The 26476-nt window shown below is 42.8% G+C and overlaps 1 protein-coding gene across 1 annotated transcript in view; it reads right to left on the reverse strand.

Annotated features, from left to right (window-relative positions):
- rgs3a (regulator of G protein signaling 3a) overlaps positions 1–26476 on the reverse strand; it is a 143320-nt gene that overhangs the window by 29364 nt on the left and 87480 nt on the right. Inside the window, exon 8 of the mRNA XM_066651534.1 lies at positions 22967–23884. Coding sequence (XP_066507631.1) covers positions 22967–23884 — 918 coding nt within the window. The remainder of the gene's footprint in view (positions 1–22966; positions 23885–26476) is intronic.

Here is a 26476-nt window from a genome sequence, read left to right on the forward strand (position 1 = left end):
ATGTTCCTGACCTCTCACCCTTCAGCTCACTGTTGTTTTACTGAAGGTCAGCTCTGAAAGGCTTGTTCAAATGCTTTCCGGCTAATCAAGATTTTACAGGGAGTTTCCTGCCGTTACCGACCATTTCTTCTGCTTCTTTCTTTTTTAACACAACTATACAACACAACTCAGTAGAGCTGAACAGCTTAAATATCACGGGGTACATTAGGAACCAGTAAGGCCTAATGGTCAATGGTGAATGAAGGTAGACACTCCGAAAGTAACTTTCAGTAAGACTACATTGATGTAATAACTTATTTTAAGAACTGTTGGACATAAATTAATGTAGAAGCATGAACTGGAGAATTAATAACTGTCAAAACTTAAACAATTCTTGGTTTTATTTAGTCTGTGGGTGGAAGTAGAAGCCTTCCTAATAATGTGGCAAGTCATTAGAAATAGAAGGGGGGGTTTCTAATAAAGTGGCCAGTCAGTAGAAGTAGAAGGGGTTGTTTCTAATAAAGTGGCCAGTCAGTAGAAGTAGAAGGAGTTGTTTCTAATAAAGTGGCCATTCAGTAGAAGTAAAAGGAGTTGTTTCTAATAAAGTGGCCAGTCAGTAGAAGTAGAAGGGGTTGTTTCTAATAAAGTGGCCAGTCAGTAGAAGTAGAAGGAGTTGTTTCTAATAAAGTGACCAGTCAGTAGAAGTAGAAGGGGGTGTGTCTAATAAAGTGGCCAGTCAGTAGAAGTAGAAGGGGGTGTGTCTAATAAAGTGGCCAGTCAGTAGAAGTAGAAGGGGTTGTTTCTAATAAAGTGGCCAGTCAGTAGAAATAGAAGGGTGTGTTTCTAATAAAGTGGCCAGTCAGTAGAAGTAGAAGGGGTTGTTTCTAATAAAGTGGCCAGTCAGTAGAAGTAGAAGGGGGTGTGTCTAATAAAGTGGCCAGTCAGTAGTAGTAGAAGGGGGTGTTTCTAATAAAGTGGCCAGTCAGTAGAAGTAGAAGGGGGTGTTTCTAATAAAGTGGCCAGTCAGTAGTAGTAGAAGGGGGTGTTTCTAATAAAGTGGCCAGTCAGTAGAAGTAGAAGGGGGTTGTTTCTAATAAAGTGGCCAGTCAGTAGAAGTAGAAGAGGGATGTTTCTAATAAAGTGGCCAGTCATTAGAAGTAGAAGGGGGTGTTTCTAATAAAGTGGCCAGTCAGTAGAAGTAGAACGAGTTGTTTCTAATAAAGTGGCCAGTCAGTAGATGTAGAAGGAGTTGTTTCTAATAAAGTGGCCAGTCAGTAGAAGTAGAAGGGGGTGTTTCTAATAAAGTGGCCAGTCAGTAGAAGTAGAAGGGGGTTGTTTCTAATAAAGTGGCCAGTCAGTAGAAGTAGAAGGGGGTGTGTCTAATAAAGTGGCCAGTCAGTAGAAGGAGTTGTTTCTAATAAAGTGGCCAGTCAGTAGAAGTAGAAGGGGTTGTTTCTAATAAAGTGGCCAGTCAGTAGAAGTAGAAGGGGGTGTTTCTAATAAAGTGGCCAATCAGTAGAAGTAGAAGAGGGGTGTTTCTAATAAAGTGGCCAGTCAGTAGAAGTAGAAGTGGGTTGTTTCTGATAAAGTGGCCATTCAGTAGAAGTAGAAGGGGGTGTTTCTAATAAAGTGGCCAGTCAGTAGAAGTAGAAGGGGGTTGTTTCTAATAAAGTGGCCAGTCAGTAGAAGTCGAAGGGGGTGTTTCTAATAAAGTGGCCAGTCAGTAGAAGTAGAAGGGGGTTGTTTCTAATAAAGTGGCCAGTCAGTAGAAGTAGAAGGGGGTTGTTTCTAATAAAGTGGCCAGTCAGTAGAAGTAGAAGGAGTTGTTTCTAATAAAGTGGCCAGTCAGTAGAAGTAGAAGGGGGTGTTTCTAATAAAGTGGCCAGTCAGTAGAAGTAGAAGGGGGTGTTTCTAATAAAGTGGCCAGTCAGTAGAAGTAGAAGGGGGTTGTTTCTAATAAAGTGGCCAGTCAGTAGAAGTAGAAGGGGGTTGTTTCTAATAAAGTGGCCAGTCAGTAGAAGTAGAAGGGGGTGTGTCTAATAAAGTGGCCAGTCAGTAGAAGGAGTTGTTTCTAATAAAGTGGCCAGTCAGTAGAAGTAGAAGGGGTTGTTTCTAATAAAGTGGCCAGTCAGTAGAAGTAGAAGGGGGTGTTTCTAATAAAGTGGCCAATCAGTAGAAGTAGAAGAGGGGTGTTTCTAATAAAGTGGCCAGTCAGTAGAAGTAGAAGTGGGTTGTTTCTGATAAAGTGGCCATTCAGTAGAAGTAGAAGGGGGTGTTTCTAATAAAGTGGCCAGTCAGTAGAAGTAGAAGGGGGTTGTTTCTAATAAAGTGGCCAGTCAGTAGAAGTAGAAGGGGGTGTTTCTAATAAAGTGGCCAGTCAGTAGAAGTAGAAGGGGGTTGTTTCTAATAAAGTGGCCAGTCAGTAGAAGTAGAAGGGGGTTGTTTCTAATAAAGTGGCCAGTCAGTAGAAGTAGAAGGAGTTGTTTCTAATAAAGTGGCCAGTCAGTAGAAGTAGAAGGGGGTGTTTCTAATAAAGTGGCCAGTCAGTAGAAGTAGAAGGGGGTGTTTCTAATAAAGTGGCCAGTCAGTAGAAGTAGAAGGGGGTTGTTTCTAATAAAGTGGCCAGTCAGTAGAAGTAGAAGGGGGTGTTTCTAATAAAGTGGCCAATCAGTAGAAGTAGAAGAGGGGTGTTTCTAATAAAGTGGCCAATCAGTAGAAGTAGAAGAGGGGTGTTTCTAATAAAGTGGCCAGTCAGTAGAAGTAGAAGTGGGTTGTTTCTAATAAAGTGGCCAGTCAGTAGAAGTAGAAGGGGGTGTTTCTAATAAAGTGGCCAGTCAGTAGAAGTAGAAGGGGGTGTTTCTAATAAAGTGGCCAGTCAGTAGAAGTAGAAGTGGGTTGTTTCTAATAAAGTGGCCAGTCAGTAGAAGTAGAAGGGGGTGTTTCTAATAAAGTGGCCAGTCAGTAGAAGTAGAAGAGGGGTGTTTCTAATAAAGTGGCCAATCAGTAGAAGTAGAAGAGGGGTGTTTCTAATAAAGTGGCCAATCAGTAGAAGTAGAAGAGGGGTGTTTCTAATAAAGTGGCCATTCAGTAGAAGTAGAAGGGGTTGTTTCTAATAAAGTGGCCAGTCAGTAGAAGTAGAAGGGGGTGTTTCTAATAAAGTGGCCAATCAGTAGAAGTAGAAGAGGGGTGTTTCTAATAAAGTGGCCAGTCAGTAGAAGTAGAAGGGGGTGTTTCTAATAAAGTGGCCATTCAGTAGAAGTAGAAGTGGGTGTTTCTAATAAAGTGGCCAGTCAGTAGAAGTAGAAGGGGGTGTTTCTAATAAAGTGGCCAGTCAGTAGAAGTAGAAGGGGGTGTTTCTAATAAAGTGGCCAATCAGTAGAAGTAGAAGGGGGTGTTTCTAATAAAGTGGCCAGTCAGTAGAAGTAGAAGGGGGTGTTTCTAATAAAGTGGCCAGTCAGTAGAAGTAGAAGGGGGTGTTTCTAATAAAGTGGCCAGTCAGTAGAAGTAGAAGGGGGTGTTTCTAATAAAGTGGCCAGTCAGTAGAAGTAGAAGGGGGTGTTTCTAATAAAGTGGCCATTCAGTAGAAGTAGAAGGGGTTGTTTCTAATAAAGTGGCCAGTCAGTAGAAGTAGAAGCGGGTTGTTTCTAATAAAGTGGCCAGTCAGTAGAAGTAGAAGGGGGTGTTTCTAATAAAGTGGCCAGTCAGTAGAAGTAGAAGGGGGTGTTTCTAATAAAGTGGCCAATCAGTAGAAGTAGAAGGGGGTGTTTCTAATAAAGTGGCCAGTCAGTAGAAGTAGAAGGGGGTGTTTCTAATAAAGTGGCCAGTCAGTAGAAGTAGAAGGGGGTGTTTCTAATAAAGTGGCCAGTCAGTAGAAGTAGAAGGGGGTGTTTCTAATAAAGTGGCCAGTCAGTAGAAGTAGAACGAGTTGTTTCTAATAAAGTGGCCAGTCAGTAGAAGTAGAAGGGGGTGTTTCTAATAAAGTGGCCAGTCAGTAGAAGTAGAAGTGGGTTGTTTCTAATAAAGTGGCCAGTCAGTAGAAGTAGAAGGGGGTGGTTCTAATAAAGTGGCCAATCAGTAGAAGTAGAAGTGGGTTGTTTCTAATAAAGTGGCCAATCAGTAGAAGTAGAAGTGGGTTGTTTCTAATAAAGTGGCCAGTCAGTAGAAGTAGAAGGGGGTGTTTCTAATAAAGTGGCCAGTCAGTAGAAGTAGAAGGGGGTGTTTCTAATAAAGTGGCCAATCAGTAGAAGTAGAAGAAGGGTGTTTCTAATAAAGTGGCCAGTCAGTAGAAGTAGAAGTGGGTTGTTTCTAATAAAGTGGCCAGTCAGTAGAAGTAGAAGGGGGTGTTTCTAATAAAGTGGCCAGTCAGTAGAAGTAGAAGGGGGTGTTTCTAATAAAGTGGCCAATCAGTAGAAGTAGAAGTGGGTTGTTTCTAATAAAGTGGCCAGTCAGTAGAAGTAGAAGGGGGTGTTTCTAATAAAGTGGCCAATCAGTAGAAGTAGAAGAGGGGTGTTTCTAATAAAGTGGCCAGTCAGTAGAAGTAGAAGGGGGTGTTTCTAATAAAGTGGCCAGTCAGTAGAAGTAGAAGGGGGTGTTTCTAATAAAGTGGCCAGTCAGTAGAAGTAGAAGGGGGTGTTTCTAATAAAGTGGCCTAATAAAGTGGCCAGTCAGTAGAAGTAGAAGGGGGTGGTTCTAATAAAGTGGCCAATCAGTAGAAGTAGAAGTGGGTTGTTTCTAATAAAGTGGCCAATCAGTAGAAGTAGAAGTGGGTTGTTTCTAATAAAGTGGCCAGTCAGTAGAAGTAGAAGGGGGTGTTTCTAATAAAGTGGCCAATCAGTAGAAGTAGAAGAGGGGTGTTTCTAATAAAGTGGCCAGTCAGTAGAAGTAGAAGGGGTTGTTTCTAATAAACAATGCTCCAGTCAAGGCTCCAAACAGCCAGTCTTTATCGTGGGGCACTAAATGGAGTATGTGAACACTTTGGGACAGAGTTTCCTAGCATTGTGCCGGCTGTAGGTGGGAGCAGTGAGGGGGAAATTTCCTCGCAGGACGTGGCCTGTGTCCCGAGGGTATCTACCTCACAATGGAGTGCTCCGCAGCTAAAGGAGTGGATGAAATAAACAAAGCTCAGAGCTAAGAGCTGGCAAGGATCCGGTCGCCAAAGAAAACAAAACCCTGTATGGGCTCCTCTCAGTGGGGCTTTCAGTGGGCAGTAGCTGCATTGTGTTTTAGGGGAGTTGTTTTTGGACAGCTATTTATAATTGGTCACTTGGTGACCTTACTGTAGTCAGTTACAGTAAGAAAAGTATACAGGGAATTTGTGCTATTGTTTGTTAGTTCAAGTTCTGATGATATTTCACATTAGTAGCACATATAGGAGCATAAAGAATTGCATGATCAAGCCAGATGGTGTTCTTATAAGAGTTATAGCATCTTACTTTCTACACATTTGTCCCTAGAATGATTGGTTTCAAGGTGAAATGTACATATTTGACTGATATACCATTCCCAGGATTCGTACAATGTGTATTAAATATAACTGGCACTCATAAAATGTACAAAATATATTAATAAATGAATCCCTAGTTCTAAATTATTCAAAGTAATTACCCATTGACTGATAGGTAGCAAACCAATCCACCTGTGGTTTAAAGGGTTAAACGCAGGGAAGGAAATTGGTGTTGAAATGTCGGTTAAATGACGTGAACAAAAACGCTATTGAATGAGGCACGGAACCGTAACCGTAGCCATTCCTTCCTCTGAGAGCTCCATTGTTCAGCAGGAAGTATCCAGGACTCACTCAGCATTCATAGTTAGATTAATAAACACACACACACACCACCAAGCCGAACCGGATCCACAGTCATGAGGGAACTGCACATGTGTACAACAATCAGCCATCAAATTGACTTCCTTCTTTCTACACTCCCCTACTGTCCATTATCCCAGCTCCACTGACCAGACAGCTCAGGCCCCGCACACGACAAGACGTTCTGATATCTGTGGTGGATGATTCTCAGAACTGCAGTGACACTGATGGGGTGGATCAGGCACCGCAGTGCTGCTGGAGTTTTAAAACACAGTGTCCAATCACTGTACACTCTGCGAGACACTCCTACCTAGTAGAGACAGTGGAGACAGTAAGAGACCGTTGCTCATAGTATAGTCCTTCATCAGTGGACACAACACACCACCCACAGGTCAGTGTAGTATTCTCAGTCTAGTAGTGACACTTAAAAAAACAACAACTACAGAAGCAACTGCTGTTTCTGATCCACTCATACCAGCACAACACACACTAAAACACCACCACCACGTCCAACACTAAAGCTACTACTTGATGGTCCACTGGGAGTTCTGAGTAATACAGAACATGTTGAAATGGGATTATGAATGTCAGCAGGCCAGCATATGGACTTTAGTCTGTAACTGTAGCCCTACAAAGTGCTCCTATATGGTCTGTAACATTAATAAAATGGACAAGGAGGTCATTGTAAAGCCTTGTCTGGCTGGTGTATTGTCCAGTGTGTGTTGTCTTCATAGGACCCTATCACAATATTCTGATGCAGTCACTTTTAGTGTGTTATATCCTTCAATGTGAGAATGCATTAAGCTCCTGCTCTTGCTGTTATTGGTGCTTTTGGAGCAGGACGTGTCTGCTTCCTGTCAGTGTCGCGGTTTCCTCTGGAGTGAGATGTTTTTGAACAATGCTGTGTTTGGGCCGCATTCTCCTCAGTTTCCTCCCTCAGCCACCCACACGGGTCAGATCCTCAAAGAGCCAGGCCAGACCCTCCGTCACACCAAAGCCCAGCTCTAAATACCAACAACAAGACCTTCTCAGCAAGGCTGTATCCTGAGCAGGAAACATTGACAGCATCTGCAGATGCTGTTACCCTTAGGGTCTTTTCCAATTCCAGTCAGGATACAGACAGAGGTGAATGGAGTGTTAGGAGTCTTGCCCAATGACTTTTATTGGTGTGGTTTTAGGTTTATTCCAATCCATCCCCATTCTTCTGTGTAGAAAGAAGTGGTGTTTCCCACTGCGTTACACCACACCATGACTCTGACTAGTTTCAGATGCTTCCGAAAGCCGCCAGCGGATCAGGAATTCTACCCCGGAGACAACTTGGAGAAGTGATTAGTGGAACTATAGGAAGAACCTGTCACACAGCAGGCACGGATGATTAAAGGCTTTTGTTCCGTCGCCAGTGATGGCTTCCACCTACCTCCAGATAAGAGCTGCCCTCTGAATATATTTAGTCTGTGGAATTCTCCAATAAATGCAGGTCATCAGCCACTATTCATTAGATATCTGGCACAGACCGGAAATACCTGTCCTTAGGAAGGATAGGGAGGTCTGTTTAGACGGACTGGTGATGTCCGTCATCTATTTTGAGAAATTTTTCACAGAGTAAATTAGTTCCTGTTTTCATAGGAATGATTAGACTACAAGGTTTTGGCTCATCCTTATTAACACTCCACATTCCATTATTTAAAACTGCAGGTAAACGAATCCGGGACCAGGCCTGAAGCGTGTGATATACGTTTGCCCACTTGAACCGATACATCTGTGTCATACCCTTTTTTAGGACCAATAACATGCTATTACAACTACACATATGCTGTAGGTTTAGGGTTAAAGTTACACTCTCAAAAAAATAAAATGTACAAACAGTGTAAGGTACAGCAGTGGTGTTAAAGTCCAGTTGTGTTCCCTAAAGGTTCATTATGTCCTCTTCTCCAGAAGGAGAGGGGATATTTGTAGTTTGTCATTACAGAACTGTGTAAATAACATAATAAAAGTCCTGAAACATGGCATTTGAAATCAACCCAATTTTAAAATCTATGGGTCTGTCCCTAATCCTAGTGAGCTGTCTAACTAGAGAGATTTTACATTGTAGTCTGCGTGCTCCCAAAACGATTTATATGATTGAGAAAGAGAGTGAGTGAGTGAGTGACTGTACATGAGTGAATGAGTTTGTGAGTGAGGGAAAGAGTGAGTGAGTTTGTGAGTGAGTGAGGGAGTGAGTGAATGCGCGAGGGAGAGAGTAAGTGAGTGAGTGAGTGAGTGAGTGAGTGAGCGAGCGAGTGAGTTAGTGAGTGACTGTACATTAGTGAGGGAGTGAGTGACTGTACATGAGTGAGGGAGTGAGTGACTGAGTGAGTGAGTATGTATGAGTGAGGGAGAGAGTGAGTGAGTGAGTGAGTGAGTGTGTGAGGGAGAGAGTGAGTGTATATGAGTGAGAGAGTGAGTGACTAAGTAAGTGAGGGAGTGAGTGACTGAGTGAGTGAGTGACTGTACATGAGTGAGGGAGTGAGTGACTGAGTGAGTGAGTATGTATGAGTGAGGGAGAGAGTGAGTGAGTGAGTGAGTGAGTGTGTGAGGGAGAGAGTGAGTGTATATGAGTGAGAGAGTGAGTGACTAAGTGAGTGAGGGAGTGAGTGAATGAGTGAGTATGTATAGGAGTGAGGGAGAGAGTGAGTGAATGAGTGAGTATGTATAGGAGTGAGGGAGAGAGTGAGTGAGTATATGAGTGAGTGAATGAATATGTGAGTGAACAAGTGAGTTACGAGCCAGTTCCATGAGGTGCTTATTACTAAAAAAAACTAGAATTTAAATTATCTGACTGTGTTGATGGAATTTATTGATGTAAAAGTAAATAAATAATATTTATAATCAAAACATAAATATAATTAAAGAGAAAAGTGACTTTAATTAACATCATCATCCCCATCCTGTGTCCCTCGTCAAACGTTAAATGAAAATAGTGCACATTAAATCCCCCTAACTTTCCAGCGCTGAGGAATGTGGAGAGTGGGATGGACTTGGGTGGATCTGAAATTTATTCCTGAAACAAAACCAGTCATGATCTTCCTGACAGAATGTCACAATTTGATTGAAACTAAAAATATTTTTCGCATAAACAACACATGCTTCTTACGCAGCTACAAAGAGATGTTTGTTCGAAATCAAGAAACGGTTCATTCTGCAGCATAAACATTCTGGGTATATGCCATTCCAGGGATCTCAACGTATTTTGAGGTTGAATGTCGCTCCTACATTGTAATTATTTGAAGAATTCTTTATGAAAGTATTGCTCTGTGGTGTCTAATTAAAATACTTGTGGTACTTAGTCTCAGCTTCTCTAATTCCACGTTTTCTTACAGCAGGACCAGGCCAGGGATTGAGGGAAAACAGCTGAATGTCACAGCGCCAATGGCAGCTCTATTTTTAGAGCCCTGGAATGGAATTTGAGAAATTGAATTTGGAAGATGACCTCAGATCTCTTTTAGCACACAGATGAGATTTAAGCTGAATCAGTAGCGCATGGTTTGGACTTGCTGGGCACATTAGATAATTTTATTCCAGATTTTGTTGGGTAGAATGGATAGAACTGCTGTAATAGTTTGAATTACAGTCCTTAGGCTTGAGGCATTGGTCTGTGCCTCTGTTGATCAGTCTATATCACCATTATACTTCATGTTAGAAAAGACCACACTTGGAAAATTGATGAAAAATCAACAAGCAGAAAGCATCTGAGTCTCACAGTCCGCTCAGCATTAGGTTTTATGCCGTATAGTCTTGCCTCTTTTTGGATGAATTCAGCTTGGTGGAAAATCCCTCCAGACTGCTCTCACAGGTTCTCACATTAATTTTTATTTTATTTTTTAAGCTGCAGAGCCTTTAATTCATTCACTGTGTTCAAGGAGCACTCACCCCAGCATGCCCCCTACTCTATTCCCCATATTCCTTCAGAATAAGGGTCTCTAAAACAAAATGGCAACATTTCCTTAAACAATCCAGCTGTAATGTGGGACCAATAGTCTGCTTGTGCTACCACTGAGGAGCTCTGAAACTCAGAAGGATGAGAACCCCTGGTGAGGGGAAGAGCAGCATGGCTTTTCAGAAAGGGAACACCCCTCACCCTGCAGAACCCAAAAGCCCAGCTGCAAGAGACAACCATCAGCTCGATTCACATCCCACCTCTGGTGAGCTGACGTCTGTTTACTGATATTGTGTGTTCAGGGTTCTGCAGTGTCCCAGGCATTCCCTCACTTAAGGGCAAGACCTCCCTGTTCTTTAACTTTGGCATTACCCGTCATCAGGGTCCTCCCGTCCGTCCAGGTTTCAGAGTTCCACAGAGTCCATGGAGTCATTGAGGAGATGTCCCCTCGATGAACTAATCCAATCTGGATAGGGCTATTGCCTAAGACAGAAATAAACACCCACACCCACACACACTGTATACCACAATGATTCCCATGTATGAGCTGTGCCCTCACAAGAACACACACACACACATACAAATAAAATAAAATCCCCATGGCCACTTCTCCATGTGTTTGCCATCCACAATCAGTGACACCATGACAACTGAGTGGTCAGGCGCACTCTGACACACACAAACACACACACACACACACACACACACACACACACACACACACACACACTCACACAGGCTCAGCATCACTGACTTCTTATACACTCAGCAGACCCTCTAACCTTACTCGTTCCTTTCTGCCAAACCTATACTGGCAAACCCTCTGCTATAGCAACCAGGAAACACTCACACACACACACAGGAGAAAGGCCATTGTTTCTCTTTAAGGGGCTAGTATGAGTCAAAGTGTGGACGTCATATCTGATGATATAGTGGACTGTAGTGTGATGTAATATATACTACTGCATCACAAACTGACATAGCTTATACTGTGACTAGATTTATATCTGCTTAGATGATGAGGGAGCCCTCTTCCTGTTAATAAACACTGTACAATATCAGTCATTCATCATTCATAACCAATTGAAAGTCATCAAGGTCGCATTGGGTCAAGAACTCACCTGGAATTAAGGGGAACAGCATGAAATGAACATGGTCTGCAGATACATATAAGCATAACATAAACAGACCCAATGCTAAGTCTTGGCCAGAGGGTCATACATCCCCCGGGCACTGCTCTCTAGGAATGGCGAGTAAACACAACAGAGACAACATTGTTCAGAAATCATTTATTTACATTAAGTATCAGTTATTCAAAATGTCAAATTTCCAAAATTAAATCTATTCATTCATTCATTATCTGTAACCTTTATCCAGTTCAGGATCGCGGTGGGTCCAGAACCTACCTGGAATCACTGGGCACCAGTCTTTCAAAGGGCAACACACACACTCACACATTCACTCACACCTACGGACACTTTTGAGTCGCCAATCCACCTACCAACGTGTGTTTTTGGTCCGTGAGTGGAAACCGGAGCACTCAGAGGAAACCCACACAGACACAGGGAGAACACACCACACTCCTCACAGACAGTCACCTAGAGCAGAACTCGAACCCACAACCTCCAGGTCCCTGGAGCTGTGTGACTGCAACACTACCTGCTGCACGACCGTGCTGCCCTGGGCATGAGCAGTGTTAACTAATAAACATTGTTAACTGAAGATAAATATTCATCGACAACATACTTTTCACCATGAACCATAGACAAGGACCAAGTAAAAATAATCTCTAGAGGACACTATTTATGACAAAAATGCTCTGCATGTTATATCATGGAATAAATATTAAATTATTAATCAGCTCCAGAACTGATTGCACAATCTCAGGACCAGACGTCACTAATGCTCATTTGGCCATCAAATCCTCACAACAATGTTCCAACACTGCATCTAAAGCCTTCCCAGAAAAGTAGTTATTGGTGCAAATGGAGGCACAAACTACAAACTTTCATAAGAAAGCTGTTTCTAAATCTGGTAAAACAACTGGTCATAGCTATTCGGACACTCTTTAACCGCCCAGTGAAAGTGCTTCAACACGTGCCTGTGGAACTCATGATGGGTAAAGATGGATGTTTCCTGACCCCTGTTGAGGTTATGGCTTCGGATGTCAGCGAAGACTTTCAGACCTCAGTCTGGTATTCCATAAAATTCCCAGAGAGGTGCTAATCCAGGATGTTTTTCTGAACCTAGACCCATTCCATTAGCACCAGAAATCTGATGCTAGATCAGTTACTGGATGAATGTGGGCACTGTTTTTTTGTAACAAGATCCTCACATCCTTGGCATAGTGCTGAAGAGAGAAACCAAAGAGCACAGGCAAATAAAACAAGGGCAATAGCCAGTGATTCACAAATACATACTGATTCTGGTCTGTTCCCACACTGCTCAAGCTTACCTCCAACAGCATGCAAATGACCAGGCAAGAATCATTAACTCTGGATTATTCCTTCACTTTGTGTTGGGGATTTTGCCTCTTTTTAAACAAACAAATTCTTCGTTCTGGACTGGGGTCAGCACAGGGGGGGTTAAGGCATATGTTAGCCCTCAATAAGGCCACCACCATAGCAAGCCTAATCACGGGATAACAGCTTCCACTCATCATCCAATCCTTACTGTGGGCATCTACTCAGTGTTCACTTTATATAGGTGCACAATTACAGACAGTGGTTCTCTCATCTAGATATTACTGGGGTAATTCAGCACTCCCATGTTTGTGGCTAGGGGGCATACTACACAATAAAATGTTGGTAATGATTCATAAGGTCACCTAACACCTACTGACCTAGAGCCAAGTGTAGCCAAAAGGCGATGCTAGACCCAAGCAACGATTCTACATATTTTTTTCTATTAGATGTGAATAGAAAAATACAGTTCCTAGCTCTAAAAAGTGTGTAAATCTGGAAAAAGTATGCCTCATCAGAGAATAATGATGTGTAAGAATAGCTGTTTAAGAAATTGCGAGACTGCACAGTGCTATTATTAGCTAAAATAGAGCTGTAAGTTCTGTTAGAGTAATGAGCTGTTTGGACCCTTAGACTGGCTGGAGTCAGGCTAGAACATTAAAGTGCAAAGAAAGAAAGAACAAAGGTAAGGAGGGTGAGTACGTGTTGTCCTTATCAACCAATAGATCACAGGTTCGATCCCTGGTGATGCCAAGGCCAGGTGTTCTAGAGGGCATAACTGGCCTACCCTCTATCTTTCTACTTATTTTACTAGTTAGCAGGGGCATCTCTCCGCTGATGTGACAGTTTACATTCTCCTCCAGTACTCAAAAGTGTTCAGAGGTGTTGCATTAGCAGCAGCTCAAAAAGAAATTTGGGTTGGCCTCATATGTTTCCCACCTTCCAGAGGCACTGTCTGTGACCAGGGGAGACTGTCTGATGGGGGAATTGATGACAGGTAATAATTTTGGTGTAGAGAAAGTAACAATAACTTAGGCATAAGCAAATTAGAAAGAAAGAAAGAAAGAAAGAAAGAAAGAAAGAAAGAAACAAAGAAAGAAAATAAATAAGTTGGAGTAACTGATGGAATAACATGAAGACGTATATGGTCAACCTGTACAAACAGTGTGAGTCAATCACTCACCAACTTAGTGTGATTTGTCACAAATAAACAGCAGTGGCTACGAAGAGCAGCTCTGACGGGTTAAACACACCCATCACTCATCCACTCGTCTATCCTCCTTCCTTCCTTACTTCCTTCCTTCCAAACATAAAATTCTACTGTCTCTGATTACACACTCACACTGAAACACACACACACACTCACACACAAAGGAAATCATGCGTTTGTTATTACACCAGCCTGCTGACCTCATCACGTCAAAAGCACCCAGTCATGCCTTCATTCTGGCCATCTCCTCTGAATAAGAACGGCAGCAGGGGGTTATTTATAGAAGCGTCTGCATGTTTTCCCCTGCTGAGTGCATCTCCACTCTCACATCAATCTTCTGCCCAACGTCATTTTCTGTAAATCCAGAACAATATGGTGGATTCCTGGCACAAAACCATGGATTTTCCTATTAGCAATGATAATAATGGTGATTAATGCTTGTTTAGATTTTGCTGAGGGTCTAATGTTTGCTGTCGAATCTTTACTTCCATGTGAAAGTGGACTGGACACTATTATGCATTGCAGCGCTGTATATTAATTTTCTGAACAGGGAGTGTCCTAAGCTACTTTCTCCTCAAAGGTAGGTCTTAGGTACATTGGGGACAACACTGCTCCCTAAATAGTTCAGAATCATCCTGGATACAGTGTAAACAATGTCAATTTTTCAACAAATTCCAATTAAATCTAATCAATTTAAAGCTTAAACATAAAAGATGAAAGATGAAATATTTGGTTCAGACAGCAATAAATTATAAACAACAAATAGTTCACTCATCATTTTAAATAATGTAGTTTGTGGTCATGGTGTTCAAGTGTCCAAGAATAATCTGCATTTGCAACTAAAGAGATTGATTTCCTGCTTACAATTTTGCCCCTCCACCCAGTCTTTTCATACTTCATAATCAATCCAATCCATAATCAATCCATCCATAATCAATGGCTCCTTCCTAACCTTTCGTTCATGCTTACATAACCATTCACACCTTCTGACCAAAGCCATGCACTTACGGGATCAGGATACTCAGACACACCTACAGGCCACTACACATAAACACACATTCGCACACACCCTCACACACACTTCCAGGAACACTTGAAAGCATCCTATGAGGTAAAAGATGTTTGGATACGATATTGGTACCCTCAGACGTACGCCCACCACTTTGGAACACACAATATCAACAACAGCTTTATGAGAAGCCTACCACCACATTCATCTGAGCCCAAACAGGACCGAGGCCTCTTCGTCAGACTGTAAAAGCCCAGTCCGTTTGTATAAACACCCAAGCCAGTTTCAGTCTCTGGGACAAAAGTAAATCAGGATGGGTAGACTCATTTCTCCCCCTCCTCCCTCTCTTTGCTGGTCTGATGGGTACAACATTGGGATTGTTTATTCATCCAGCAAATATTTGCTCATTACACACTGGGAGCGCCTGATTGGGGTATTCGTCTGACTCGAGAAACTGACCCAAACGAGACACAACCTCACGACCCTTTGTCTACATCTGCATGACCCAATAACATCCTCCCTTCAGACGTCCTGCACGCCCCACAGTGTAGAGTATACACCAGTGTTCGGCTTTATGGCATGGGTAAACAAAGCCCTGACATGTTTAATAACAGAGCATAGGTAACATGTGCTCACTATAGAGTACTGTGCAAAAGTCAGAGACCAACTTTCATTAATTAAACTTCCAGTCAAAGGAAAATAAATCATAGAGTATTTTCCAAAAATGATGTTCAAATGTTCCATCTTACTTAAAGCTATGGATCTGAAAGAATGTGTAAGTGTCAAAACACCCTATACCTAAGAAATGGAAATAAAGAAAAAAGAAAAATTGCTGAAAGATTTTGGCTAAATTGAATAAACATAATGGCCATTTTAACTAGAACATAAAGTTTGGATGCACCTTGAAGGCATGTTTCTGTCGGAATTCGGAGTGAATGTTTTGGCCTCAGTGTTACGTGCTACACCTTGGACTTTAGCACCAGTGTGGGCCATTTGCCCGTCTGTTTTTCCTGTGTTCCTGAAACTGCAGAGAGCTATTTTTAGTTCATAATCTATGTCCACAGCCAGGTCACTCTGGATTAGTGAGACGTATCACAGCAAATCCAAAGAAACACAATGAAACCCATTCAAATCACAAGTCCCCTGTCTGTCTGTCATTCTGCCCTCTAGCTGCGGCCTGGGGAAGTGCAGCATTCCATCACCAGTTACATTCACTAATGTGTACTTACACTCATTACCACCATTCCAGTTCAACCCAAAGGTTCTGGATGAAGCTTCATGTCATGTTTATCTATGAAGATTTTACCAGCTGTGCATCTCAACAACCCTTCACTCAGAGCAAATGTGGACCATACAGTTCTAAGTGAATAGCAGAGAAAGGTCTGGAAGTGTGGCCGTGGAGCCTGGGAGTTAGAACAGGTTCACAGGGAGACATTATGGTCTATTAGACACAGAATAGTCAGTTTCCTGTTTGTTTGTAGAATAGAAATAGATGCGTGATTCAAGTTTGTGTGTGTGTGTGTGTGTGTGTGTGTGCGCGCACTCGGCCTAGCTGCCAGAGCTGCTACATCCTCCATCACCAAAAAACATGCACATATCTCATTAACTTTATACTCAGTGCAACAGAGTCAACAATCCCTGCTTCATTCTAATGGGTTTTAATATAATTCATTGAAATATACATTTTATTCAAGAAAATAAAAACATTTTACCACTTGAATCTTGGTCAATTATAACAAACATATGTGGTACTTTAATACTTGGGAGAGTCATATAATGAAAGACAATTTTGACTCCATTGTATTCTATATTAACAGTGTGGACACATTAATAAAATGCTGAAATTCTATTAACACATTTTTACAGGCTGCCATTGCCACACTTCTAACAGACTTTTTTTAGGGTTTTAATCGGCAGATAGAGGAGTCATGGTGTGTGCATATTCATGCTGTACTGAATGTCCTATCACTATAGAAATTATGCTTTCTATTCTGCTGGAGGCACTGTGTGTTTCAGAGTGACCGCGGAAGCTAATTCAATGTAGAGTTCCAGAGTTAATAACTGGGCAAAAAAACACCATTGGTTTTGTTTCTTAATCTGTAGGTTGAGTTTCCACACCTGCCCCGCACTCAGTTGCATCACTAAATGAGTGGAAGTTAACCCTGAATCTTGAAAGAACATAAAGAAGTTAGGCGTGGATCAAAGGCTGTGGTTAAAGCATCATGTCTCAGTCCATGTGTTTATAAGATAATGGTAGAATGACCAGAACTTGTCATTGTAGGTAAAAAAAAAAAAATCTTACGAACATGTTATAACAATATAGCGCCTGAAATTACTCTTGATTTAAAATGTGTTAATTAAAGTCTAAGTACTTCTACTTGTGTCCCACTGCACAGGTTTATTCCAGGCACTGTGAGGAATTATATTAGTCATTGGGAGTCTTACTGTAATTTTTGGTACATAGTCTGTTTTTGTGATTGAGAGTGTGTATTATTGCCAGTTCTGCTTTCTAGGTTTTTTTCTAGACAGCTCCAACCAGTCAAGTTCCAATAGAAAAGACCAGAGAAGTGAAAAGCAGAAACCCAAAGCCTGGAAAAACAAGTGCGGTCACTCTGACAAGCCCAAGTACATAATTATGAAACATAGATTCTGGTTTGGTGTTGCTGCCATCTGGTTCTTATTCAAAGCCGTAGACTGAGAGCTGAAAGACTTCTCACGGTTCGATAATTTCGAGCCGTAGCAAAATGTTCTCCCAGATTAAGTGTACTGATCTGTTCAAACTGGAAGATCCGGTGCTTATTTTCACCCTCAAGCTTCTCCCATGTCTCCTTTTTCATAGCAGTCATTATAGGCTTCTCTAGACAAGGGGAGTGTTGGGCAATTAGAGTGTCGCACAAATACAGCACATCAGGAAAGAGTGAAAAATGATAATATCTCAAAAAGGCGATATCATATGTGATATGTGATCATATCTTGCAAAGCAACAGGTGGTAAGTGAGATAAGATTTAGAAAATATTAGCAGGAGCCTTCTGTATCAAGAAATTGCAGCATGCAGCGCTGCAAAATATAGATAGTATCTTAACTGTAGTTTCATTAGTGACTTGATTCGCTACAACAACATATTAATAATCTGTTCATTCATTCATTTATCCATCCATTATTTCATTCATTCATTCATTCATTCATTCATTCATTCATCCGTCCGTCTGTCCGTCCGTCAGTCCGTTCTTTCGTCCGTTCGCCCATTCAGTCATTCATTTGTTCATTCATTCATTCATTCATTCATTCATTCATTCATTCATTCATCTATCTGTCCATTCGTTAATTCATTCATTCATTCATTCATATTCCATAACTCTTTTAACCTGAACAGAGTGGGTCCAGAGTCCACAGTAACACCCTGGACAGGGGGTCCATCTATCATTGGGAATCACACACTCACACAGTCACTCACACTCACACTTGTGGACAAATTCACACACTCACACACTGACTCACACATACTCACACGTGTATACAGACACACTCACACATATTGACAGAAACACAGTCAGTCCACCTATGGATGTGTGTGTGTGTGTGTGTGTGTGTGTTCAATGCTTCATAACCTTTACAATGCCCTTCTGTGGTCATAATGAGCTTGTTGATAAAAATGAAGATTTAAAGTCTGTCAGACTTCAGAGGCCGCATGTTCAGGACAGCAGTGGGGATTTGTTCCTGGAAAAACAGCCGAAAGAGCAAAGTGGCGTCTTGTGACGTGTTTGTAAACACACACATCTGTGAGCAGTGGTTCAGCTTGTGGAGGAAGATTTTACAGAAGATATTCTGCTCCATTACAGGATTAAACAACCACAGCATATTACACGCTGTTTAACAGTGTGCGTTATTCCAGGACCCTCAGTGGAAACACTGCAATATGATCCCTTACTGCGACTGACTCTGGGTTCACGATTACAAAACAGAACACACGCACAGAGAGAGACATAGAGAGAGAGAGAGAGAGAGAGAGAGAGAGAGAGAGACTCACACACACACACAGAAATTCATATGCACATATATATATGCACACACGCACACACAACCATGCCCATATTTATAAAGGCAAACACAAACAGACATGTAAAGTGTAAAAAGTGTGAGTGTGATTTACAGTGTGAGGATCTGGGCCCTGTGAACACCTGCCCTGCTCTCCATCTCATTTTATTGCAGCTCTTTCGAGTGACGTCTATTCTGCCTCACTATCAACTCTCACTGAGGCAGGAGATAGGGGGAAGTACAGAACGGAAAGATGAGAAATAAACACAGAGGGCAGTGGAGGGGGAAGAATGAGAGAGAGAGAGAGGGGGGGAGAGGGGGAGAGAGAGGGAAAGAGAGAGAGAGAGAGAGAGAGAGAAGAGGGAACGAGAGAGAGAGGGAGAGAGAAGAGAAAGACAGAGAGGGAGAGAAAGTCATAGAGAGAGAGAGAGAGAGAGGGGGGGGGGGAGAGAGAGAGAGGGGGGGAGAGGGGAGAGAGAGAGGGAGAGAGAGAGAGAGAGAGAGAGAGAGAGAGAGAGAGAGGGGGGGGGGAGAGAGAGGGGGGGAGAGGGGAGAGAGAGAGGGAGGGAGAGAGAGAGAGAGAGAGAGAGAGAGAGAGAGAGAGAGAGAGGGAAAGAGAGAGAGAGAGAGAGAGGAGAGGGAACGAGAGAGAGAGGGAGAGAGAAGAGAAAGACAGAGAGGGAGAGAAAGTCATAGAGAGAGAGAGAGAGAGAGAGAGGGGGGGGGAGAGAGAGAGAGGGGGGGAGAGGGGAGAGAGAGAGGGAGAGAGAGAGAGAGAGAGAGAGAGGGGGGGGGGGGAGAGGGGGGGAGAGGGGAGAGAGAGAGGGAGGGAGAGAGAGAGAGAGAGAGAGAGAGAGAGAGAGAGAGAGAGAGAGAGAGAGAGAGAGGCCATGTTGAAATGCATGTGGGACTGGAGTGCTGTGCCTGAGAGGGTTCATGACTCGTACCCAGTGTTAATTTTGGCAGCTGATTTCGATTTAGTTTTAGTCTGATTTTAGTCATTTAATTATTGTTAGTTTCAGCCTTGTTTTACTCCACAATAAAACAAAAACGCTAATTTTAATTAACTTTACAATTTGAATTTTAATTAATTAAGTTCAAACAAAAGCCTAATTTTAGTCATATATTCTTAAACCTTTCACTGTTCTAGAGGTGTTATTTATTACTAATATAAACAACAGCTTAAAGATTATGTTACATTGTCAAATGTTTACAACCCAATTTATCTGAGGAAAATGGCTACTACTTTTTCTCAAAACCATTTGCATTTATTGAACAATAACAGCTCAAAGTGCCAAACCGAGACTGAGTCGACTTTCTGAAGAGTTTTTCTCAATCGAAGACTCAACTTTTTTGGGAGTCGACTCCTCTTTGTTATTCCACCAGCCGCATTCAATGCCCTTGTGTTCTCCTTTTCAAATCAGAAATAAGAAAAAATTCTCAGCCCTTCACATATTAATTTAATATATATTCCATGATGAAACATACAGAGCATTTTTGTTATAAATAGTGTCCTCTAAGGATTATTTTTACTTGTCTAGTGTTCATGGTGAAAAATATGTTGTTGATGAATATTTATCTACAGTTTAACACTGATTATTAGTTAACACTGCTCATGCCCAGTGAGGCTGGGTAGGGTTTGGACATGCCACGACTGATCAGAATGAAGGGCTTAAAGAATACGAATGAATGAATGAATGAATGAATGGATTTAATTTTGGGAATTGGACTCAAAACTTTGAATAACTGATATTTAATGTAAGTAAACAATTTCTGAACAATGTTTTCTCTGTTGTGTTTACTCTCCATTCCTAGAGAGCAGTGTGACTTTTCATAAGTGCCATTATATTCCCACATACCAGGCCAAGATTCCATTCTAAACAGTGGACACACACACACACACACACACACACACACACACACACCTATACATCCACACACTCTCTGTCGTCTTGATGCTGATTTGTGGCTTTTCCATTCTCATCCATTACTGCCGTGTGCAGAGCCAATGAAAAATATTTACACAAGGACGTCAGCTGCGCTTACTGACGTTCAAATGCAGCAGCAAAACAAAGCCATTGGCCACAGGCTGAGGCTTAAATGCCACTGATAAAACAGCAGCACAATATCAAATATGGCGTTCAGTACAGGGAGCTACTGTAAAACTCATTCAGCTTAGAAAGGATTTCCTTCAGAGTTAATCAACTTCATATTCACAGCTTTGTTGTTGCTCAGAGCTGTAGTCCATTCAAAAACAAATGCTGCAAAAATCAAACCACACTGTTATTCCAGTTATTTGACAAATGACACACCTTTAAGCTGCATATATTTTAAATATATTAGACACCCACCCTGTGAAGGACTGGCGCCCCCTTCAGGGTGTGTTCCTGCCTTGCGCTCCGGACCCACCACGACCCTGAACTGGACACTTATAGACAATGAAGGAATGAATGAATCTTAAACACCCCGCGTAATGAGCATGTTTGTCCACTTTACAGCTCACCCATCGTGCACATTGGTACTCAGAGTTGTTACAACCTCCACCGAAAAGCAAGAAATGAAATGCTTTCTGGAGCAGCTGCACATGAGTCTGAGGTCACTGAGCTCAAAGCCAGGCATCAGCAGGAGGAGCATAAAGCCCCAAATAATTGGCCTGATTCATAAAGATTTGGAGCCGATTCAGAGTGGTGCTGGTGATCCACAGCTAATCCTCTGACATCAGCAGCTTAAAGCCATCAAATTCTCACAGCAATATTTCAGCATGAATGCATAAGCTAACATCATTATGACCTTGGCTATATACTATTTTTCTTATCAGCTTAAGTTTTGTTAATACACACAGGGGGCGCTTGTGAGCAAATGAAAAAAACAGGACAAACAAAAAGAGTGTAAATGAAGTGTGCAAGGCTGCGAGGGTTCAAGTGTGAGTAATGGGACAAGGCCTAAAAACAATTCCTGGAAAGAGCAAAGAGATCCACAGCCGTTAAAAATAGACAGTATCTGATAATGAAATGATGAATATCCGATATCGCTGCAGGTATCTGACGGCTGCAAATGGCTGTAAGAACTCTGAGTTACAGCAGTGAATATGAATATGCTTATTATCTCCAGTGTGATAAAGAGACCTGCTGAGATTTCAAAGCCCAGAGACGAGATCCAAACAGCTGGAGAAAAAAGGGCCTGATGACGCCAGTAGGTAGTAAAATGACGCTGAGGTCGAGCCAAATCATACACACACACACACACATACACACACTACAGCATTCCTTCTGCTAAGCTAACACTGCCATTTAAGGCTCCAAATTGCCTTGGTCTGCTGCCTCTCTATATCTATTTCTTACTCCCTATCTATCTTTCTCTCTGCTTCTCTCACCATTCTCACTCTCTTTCCGTTTGTCTCTCCCTCTCTCTCTCTCTCTCTCTCTCTCTCTCTCTCTCTCTGACATATTCATAAACATATAGCAGGAGTATTGGGTGATCAATCATCTGCCTGGTCAATATCTCTGTCTCAAGTAATTTTCACACAGCAACTGTTGGCATACAGGTTAGCCAATCAGTACAGATCTCATTTACATATATCACAGTAAGTAAAACCCTAAAACCCTCTGGGGTAAAAAAAGAAGTGTCTGGATAATAATAATGTAAAAAGATTTCTGGAACATAATGATTAGTATCTGTGTGAAAAATACTGCATATGGGCCCTTTAATGTCATCCTGCACTACGCGGTGGTAATGAAGTGTCCGGAGCACCGTGAGACCTGGAGGACAGAAAGTCTGACCACAGCAAACACCGTCTCCTCTGAGTCTGATATCTGTTTATCAGAGAAGGTTTTACTGGTCAATTAAAGCTGTACGTCACATTTAGGGGAGATAAACACTCTCATGTAGTCATTTACTGAACCTTACACACACACACACACACACACACAGATAAAATTAGCTCGCAGGGATGTTGAGTAGAGTTCATATGCTCTGTTAAAAGCTCACATTTGAAAGAGCAGGTTCTTGTAAGTCACGTAAGAAATAAAAGCAAGATGGTGCCCCTTAGTGGACAAACCTGGAAATGCAGCTCTACTGTTATGAAGCTAAATATTAATATTAATTCTGTAGCATGTGATCAAACGCTGAATATGGACAAGGAGGAAACACTTTTTAATATGTGCACTACTGTATGGGACAGCGATATGACAGATATTAAAGATATGAGATTCATAAGTGAGGAAGATATGAAGTATATTGGACGCTGTGAAGATTTGGGCTGAGAAGGTACTTGGATGGGAGACCTAGGAAGGCTTGTGTGGTGTTGGTGGGGGCAACAGAGGGCGCTGTACCCCCATTGCTCGCAGAATTCAATGGCGTTCATCCACATGGACATTAATGAGGCCAGGTATGTGATGGTGCTCCATCACTTCAGAGAATGCTTACCTGTCCAACCCTGTCAGATTTATACACCACCCCCAGCCCACTCTTGACATTGAACATGTGATTGTAAGCTCCAGAATGTTCTGGAATGTTTTGGGTCATGTGTAATTTAGGGGCACAAGGACTGACCTTTCTGCCGGAGAACAGCATGCAGAGCTGGTGCATTGACCCTCCGTTCTTGGTCAACTCCTTCTTCAGGGTCTTGGGTGAGGGCAGGGTCCAGCCTCCTTTGTGTGCGCTGGTGGCCTCCAGGCAGTTGATGGCGTTGTCTGAGGTGAAGCAGGTGGAGCGGGGGTCCTGCAGCAGGCTGCCCTCGCTGTGCGTGCGCCTCCGGAGCGAGTTCTGGACGCTCAGCCCTCCGGCCCCTCCATGCTTCTCGCAGGACACACCCTCCACCATACTTCTCCGCTTACTGTCTCTGCGCTCCAGAAAGTTATCATCGCTGTCTTCCTCCTCCTCCTCCTCCTCCTCCTCCTCTTCATCATCTTCTTCATCATCCTCCTCATCCTCGTCATACTCCTCATCGGTGCCAGGAGACGAGAGGGCATCTGCGCTGAAGGAGCGATCCAAACGTAGCTCAGGGATGACAAAGGATGAAGAGGAAGAGGAGGGAGGGGCGTTAGTGTCGGGTGCTTCAGAGGCGTTGTCTTCATCCACCTGCAGCAGAGGCTTTCCCTCAAACTTGCACAATCCCTCGTCTTCTTCCTCTCTTCTATCCTCATCTTCTTTCTCTAGCAGAGTCTTCCTCACCTGCTCCTCATCCTCCTCCTCCTCCTCCTCCTCTCCTCTGTCCTCCTTATCCTCACTCTTCCAGATGTCGCTCAGGCTGCCCTCCTGGCTCTTACCGTCCTCTCCCTCGGTGGATGGTGGAGGGGTCGGAGGCACCAGATGCCTCGTCTCCTCCAGAGGGGTGAGCAGTTCGCTGGGTTGGGGGCTGCTGGCCGTGGTGGCCGGGGCATCAGAGGGGCTGCCCAAGGAGTGCTCGTCCTCAGAGGGGCGCTGCCGAGCCCCTGGATCACAGCGCTCGTCCAGTTTGGGCTCCAGCATCTGAGAGGGAAGAGAGAAAAGAAGACCAGGATGGGGTCAGTTATTTATAACACACAGGGGCGGCAACACACCTTTCCAAGAGCAATTGTTGATGGACAGTTAGACAGAAGTGAGCATACATAAGGTCATTTCTTGTTTATACAAGGGTTAAGTCTGTTGTCATTAAAGGGCCTTATGAACATTGTAAGTGTAAAGCCTCCAAAGACAGTAGTGTCATACCATAGGGAGATGAGTACAATGACCTTTAAAAAATCTGGTGGCAGATTTCAAACAAAAACATAAATAAATAAATAAATAAATAAATAAATAAATAAAATAAAATAAATAAGGAAATAAAGTCTTTATTCATGCAGCTGTACTATGAACTATATATGTCCTCCTCTGTATCAAAGAGCAGATCTTGTCCCAAAGTTTGGAGCTTTTTCTTTTAATATAAACATGTTTTCAGAACAGAATTCAATCACATTTGGGAACCACTCTCAGAGCAAATGTTGAAGACCCCAGAGGAAAATATTCAAAGAACGCAAACAAGTGTATATTCACAAAAACTGTCCCTTTTTCATGACTTGTCTCTGGTTACAGCTCCGTTTCAGGCTGAAATGACAGGTCTGGGGTTGTGTGATTTTAGAATGTGTGCAAGGCTGGTCTTAAACAGAGCATGTGGAAATGCCTGCGGCTGGCTTTTGTTATTTAAAGTGCATTCTATCTGCACACGAATTCTTCTGTTATTTTAATCTTGATTGTCTGGGCAAACCAAGCTAAACTAAGAGCATGTGGGTTTGAGCATGTGTGTGTGTTTGTGTGTGTGTGTGTGTGCCAGGTTTCACTCACAATGTTGGGTAAATAATATCTGTGATTAGAACCAAGTTTGTATGTGAACAATTACAATGCCAATAAAACAGCCACACACACACACACACGGTGTAATATATCACATTTGTAACATGAACTGATGTCAGAGTCCTTGTTTATGATCAGTGTCACTGTAACACTAAACGCTACAGTTATAAACCATGTTAAAGGCTTTGCAAACGACTGGACAAGCTGCCCTCTGATCCCTACTCTCTCTCTCTCTGTCTCTCTGTCTCTCTGTCTCTATCTCTCTCTCTCTCTCTCTCTCTCTCTCTCTCTCTCTCTCTCTCTCTCATGTGCTGACCCTACAGTTGCACAGTGGCTCTTTCCAGGAACAGCCGTACATTGCTATATTCCGAGGTATTTTTTCCTGCCTCGCTGCTAGTTCCCAGTACTGCATTTGTTCCACGCCACATGCTGGAGATACACAGCTTCAGGAAGGTCACGATAGATGAAAGGTTAGTGAAACATTTAGAGAACGTCAGAGAGTCCACAGATAGTAGCCACTGTGCAGGAACTGCTGTGGACAGGAGAATCACATGTGAGCACAAATAAAATTGTAGCGGTGATCCACACTTCAGGAGCAGAGGAGTCACTCTGAAGACTCACTCTGGAGTAGAAGACTCCTCACTCTAAAGACTCACTGGGGACAGAAGACTCACTCTGAAGACTCACTGGGGAGCAGACGACTCACGGGGGAACAGAAGACTCATTCTAAAGGCTCACTCAGGAGCAAACAACTCAACCTGAAGACTCACTGGGGAGCAGAAGACTCATGGGGGAACAGAAGACTCACTGGGGAGCAGAAGACTCATGGGGGAACAGAAGACTCACTGGAGAGCAGAAGTCTCACGGGGAACAGAAGACTCATTCTAAAGGCTCACTCAGGAGCAAACAACTCACCCTGAAGACTCACTGGGGAGCAGAAGACTCATGGGGGAACAGAAGACTCACTGGGGAACAGAAGACTCATGGGGGAACAGAAGACTCACTGGGGAACAGAAGACTCATTCTAAAGGCTCACTCAGGAGCAAAAGACTCACTCTGAAGACTCACTGGGGAGCAGAAGACTCATGGGGGAACAGAAGACTCACTGGAGAGCAGAAGACTCACTGGGGAGCAGAAGACTCACTGGGGAGCAGAAGACTCACGGGGGAGCAGAAGACTCACGGGGCAACAGAAGACTCACTGGGGAGCAGAAGTCTCACGGGGGAACAGAAGACTCACTGGGGAGCAGAAGACTCATGGGGGAACAGAAGACTCACTGGGGAGCAGAAGTCTCACGGGGGAACAGAAGACTCATTCTAAAGGCTCACTCAGGAGCAAACGACTCACCCTGAAGACTCACTGGGGAGCAGAAGTCTCACGGGGGAACAGAAGACTCATTCTAAAGGCTCACTCAGGAGCAAACAACTCACCCTGAAGACTCACTGGGGAGCAGAAGACTCACTTCGGAGTCAAAGACTCACACTGAAGACTCACTCATGAGCAAAAGACTCACACTGAAGATTCACTCTGGAGCAGAAAACCCAGCCTGAAAACTCACTTGGGAGCAGACGACTCATTCTAAAGACTCACTCAGAAGCAAAAGACTCACACTGAAGACTCACTTGGAAACAGAACAAAAGACTCAATGTGTGATCAACTATTTCTACCATCAAAACCTAGCAAATCATTTTTATTAAAGTTATTCACTTATACTTTTTAGATTTTATTTTATTTTATTTTATTTTATAGTGC

This window comes from Hoplias malabaricus, chromosome 2, assembly GCF_029633855.1.
Source record: "Hoplias malabaricus isolate fHopMal1 chromosome 2, fHopMal1.hap1, whole genome shotgun sequence".
NCBI lineage: Eukaryota > Metazoa > Chordata > Actinopteri > Characiformes > Erythrinidae > Hoplias > Hoplias malabaricus.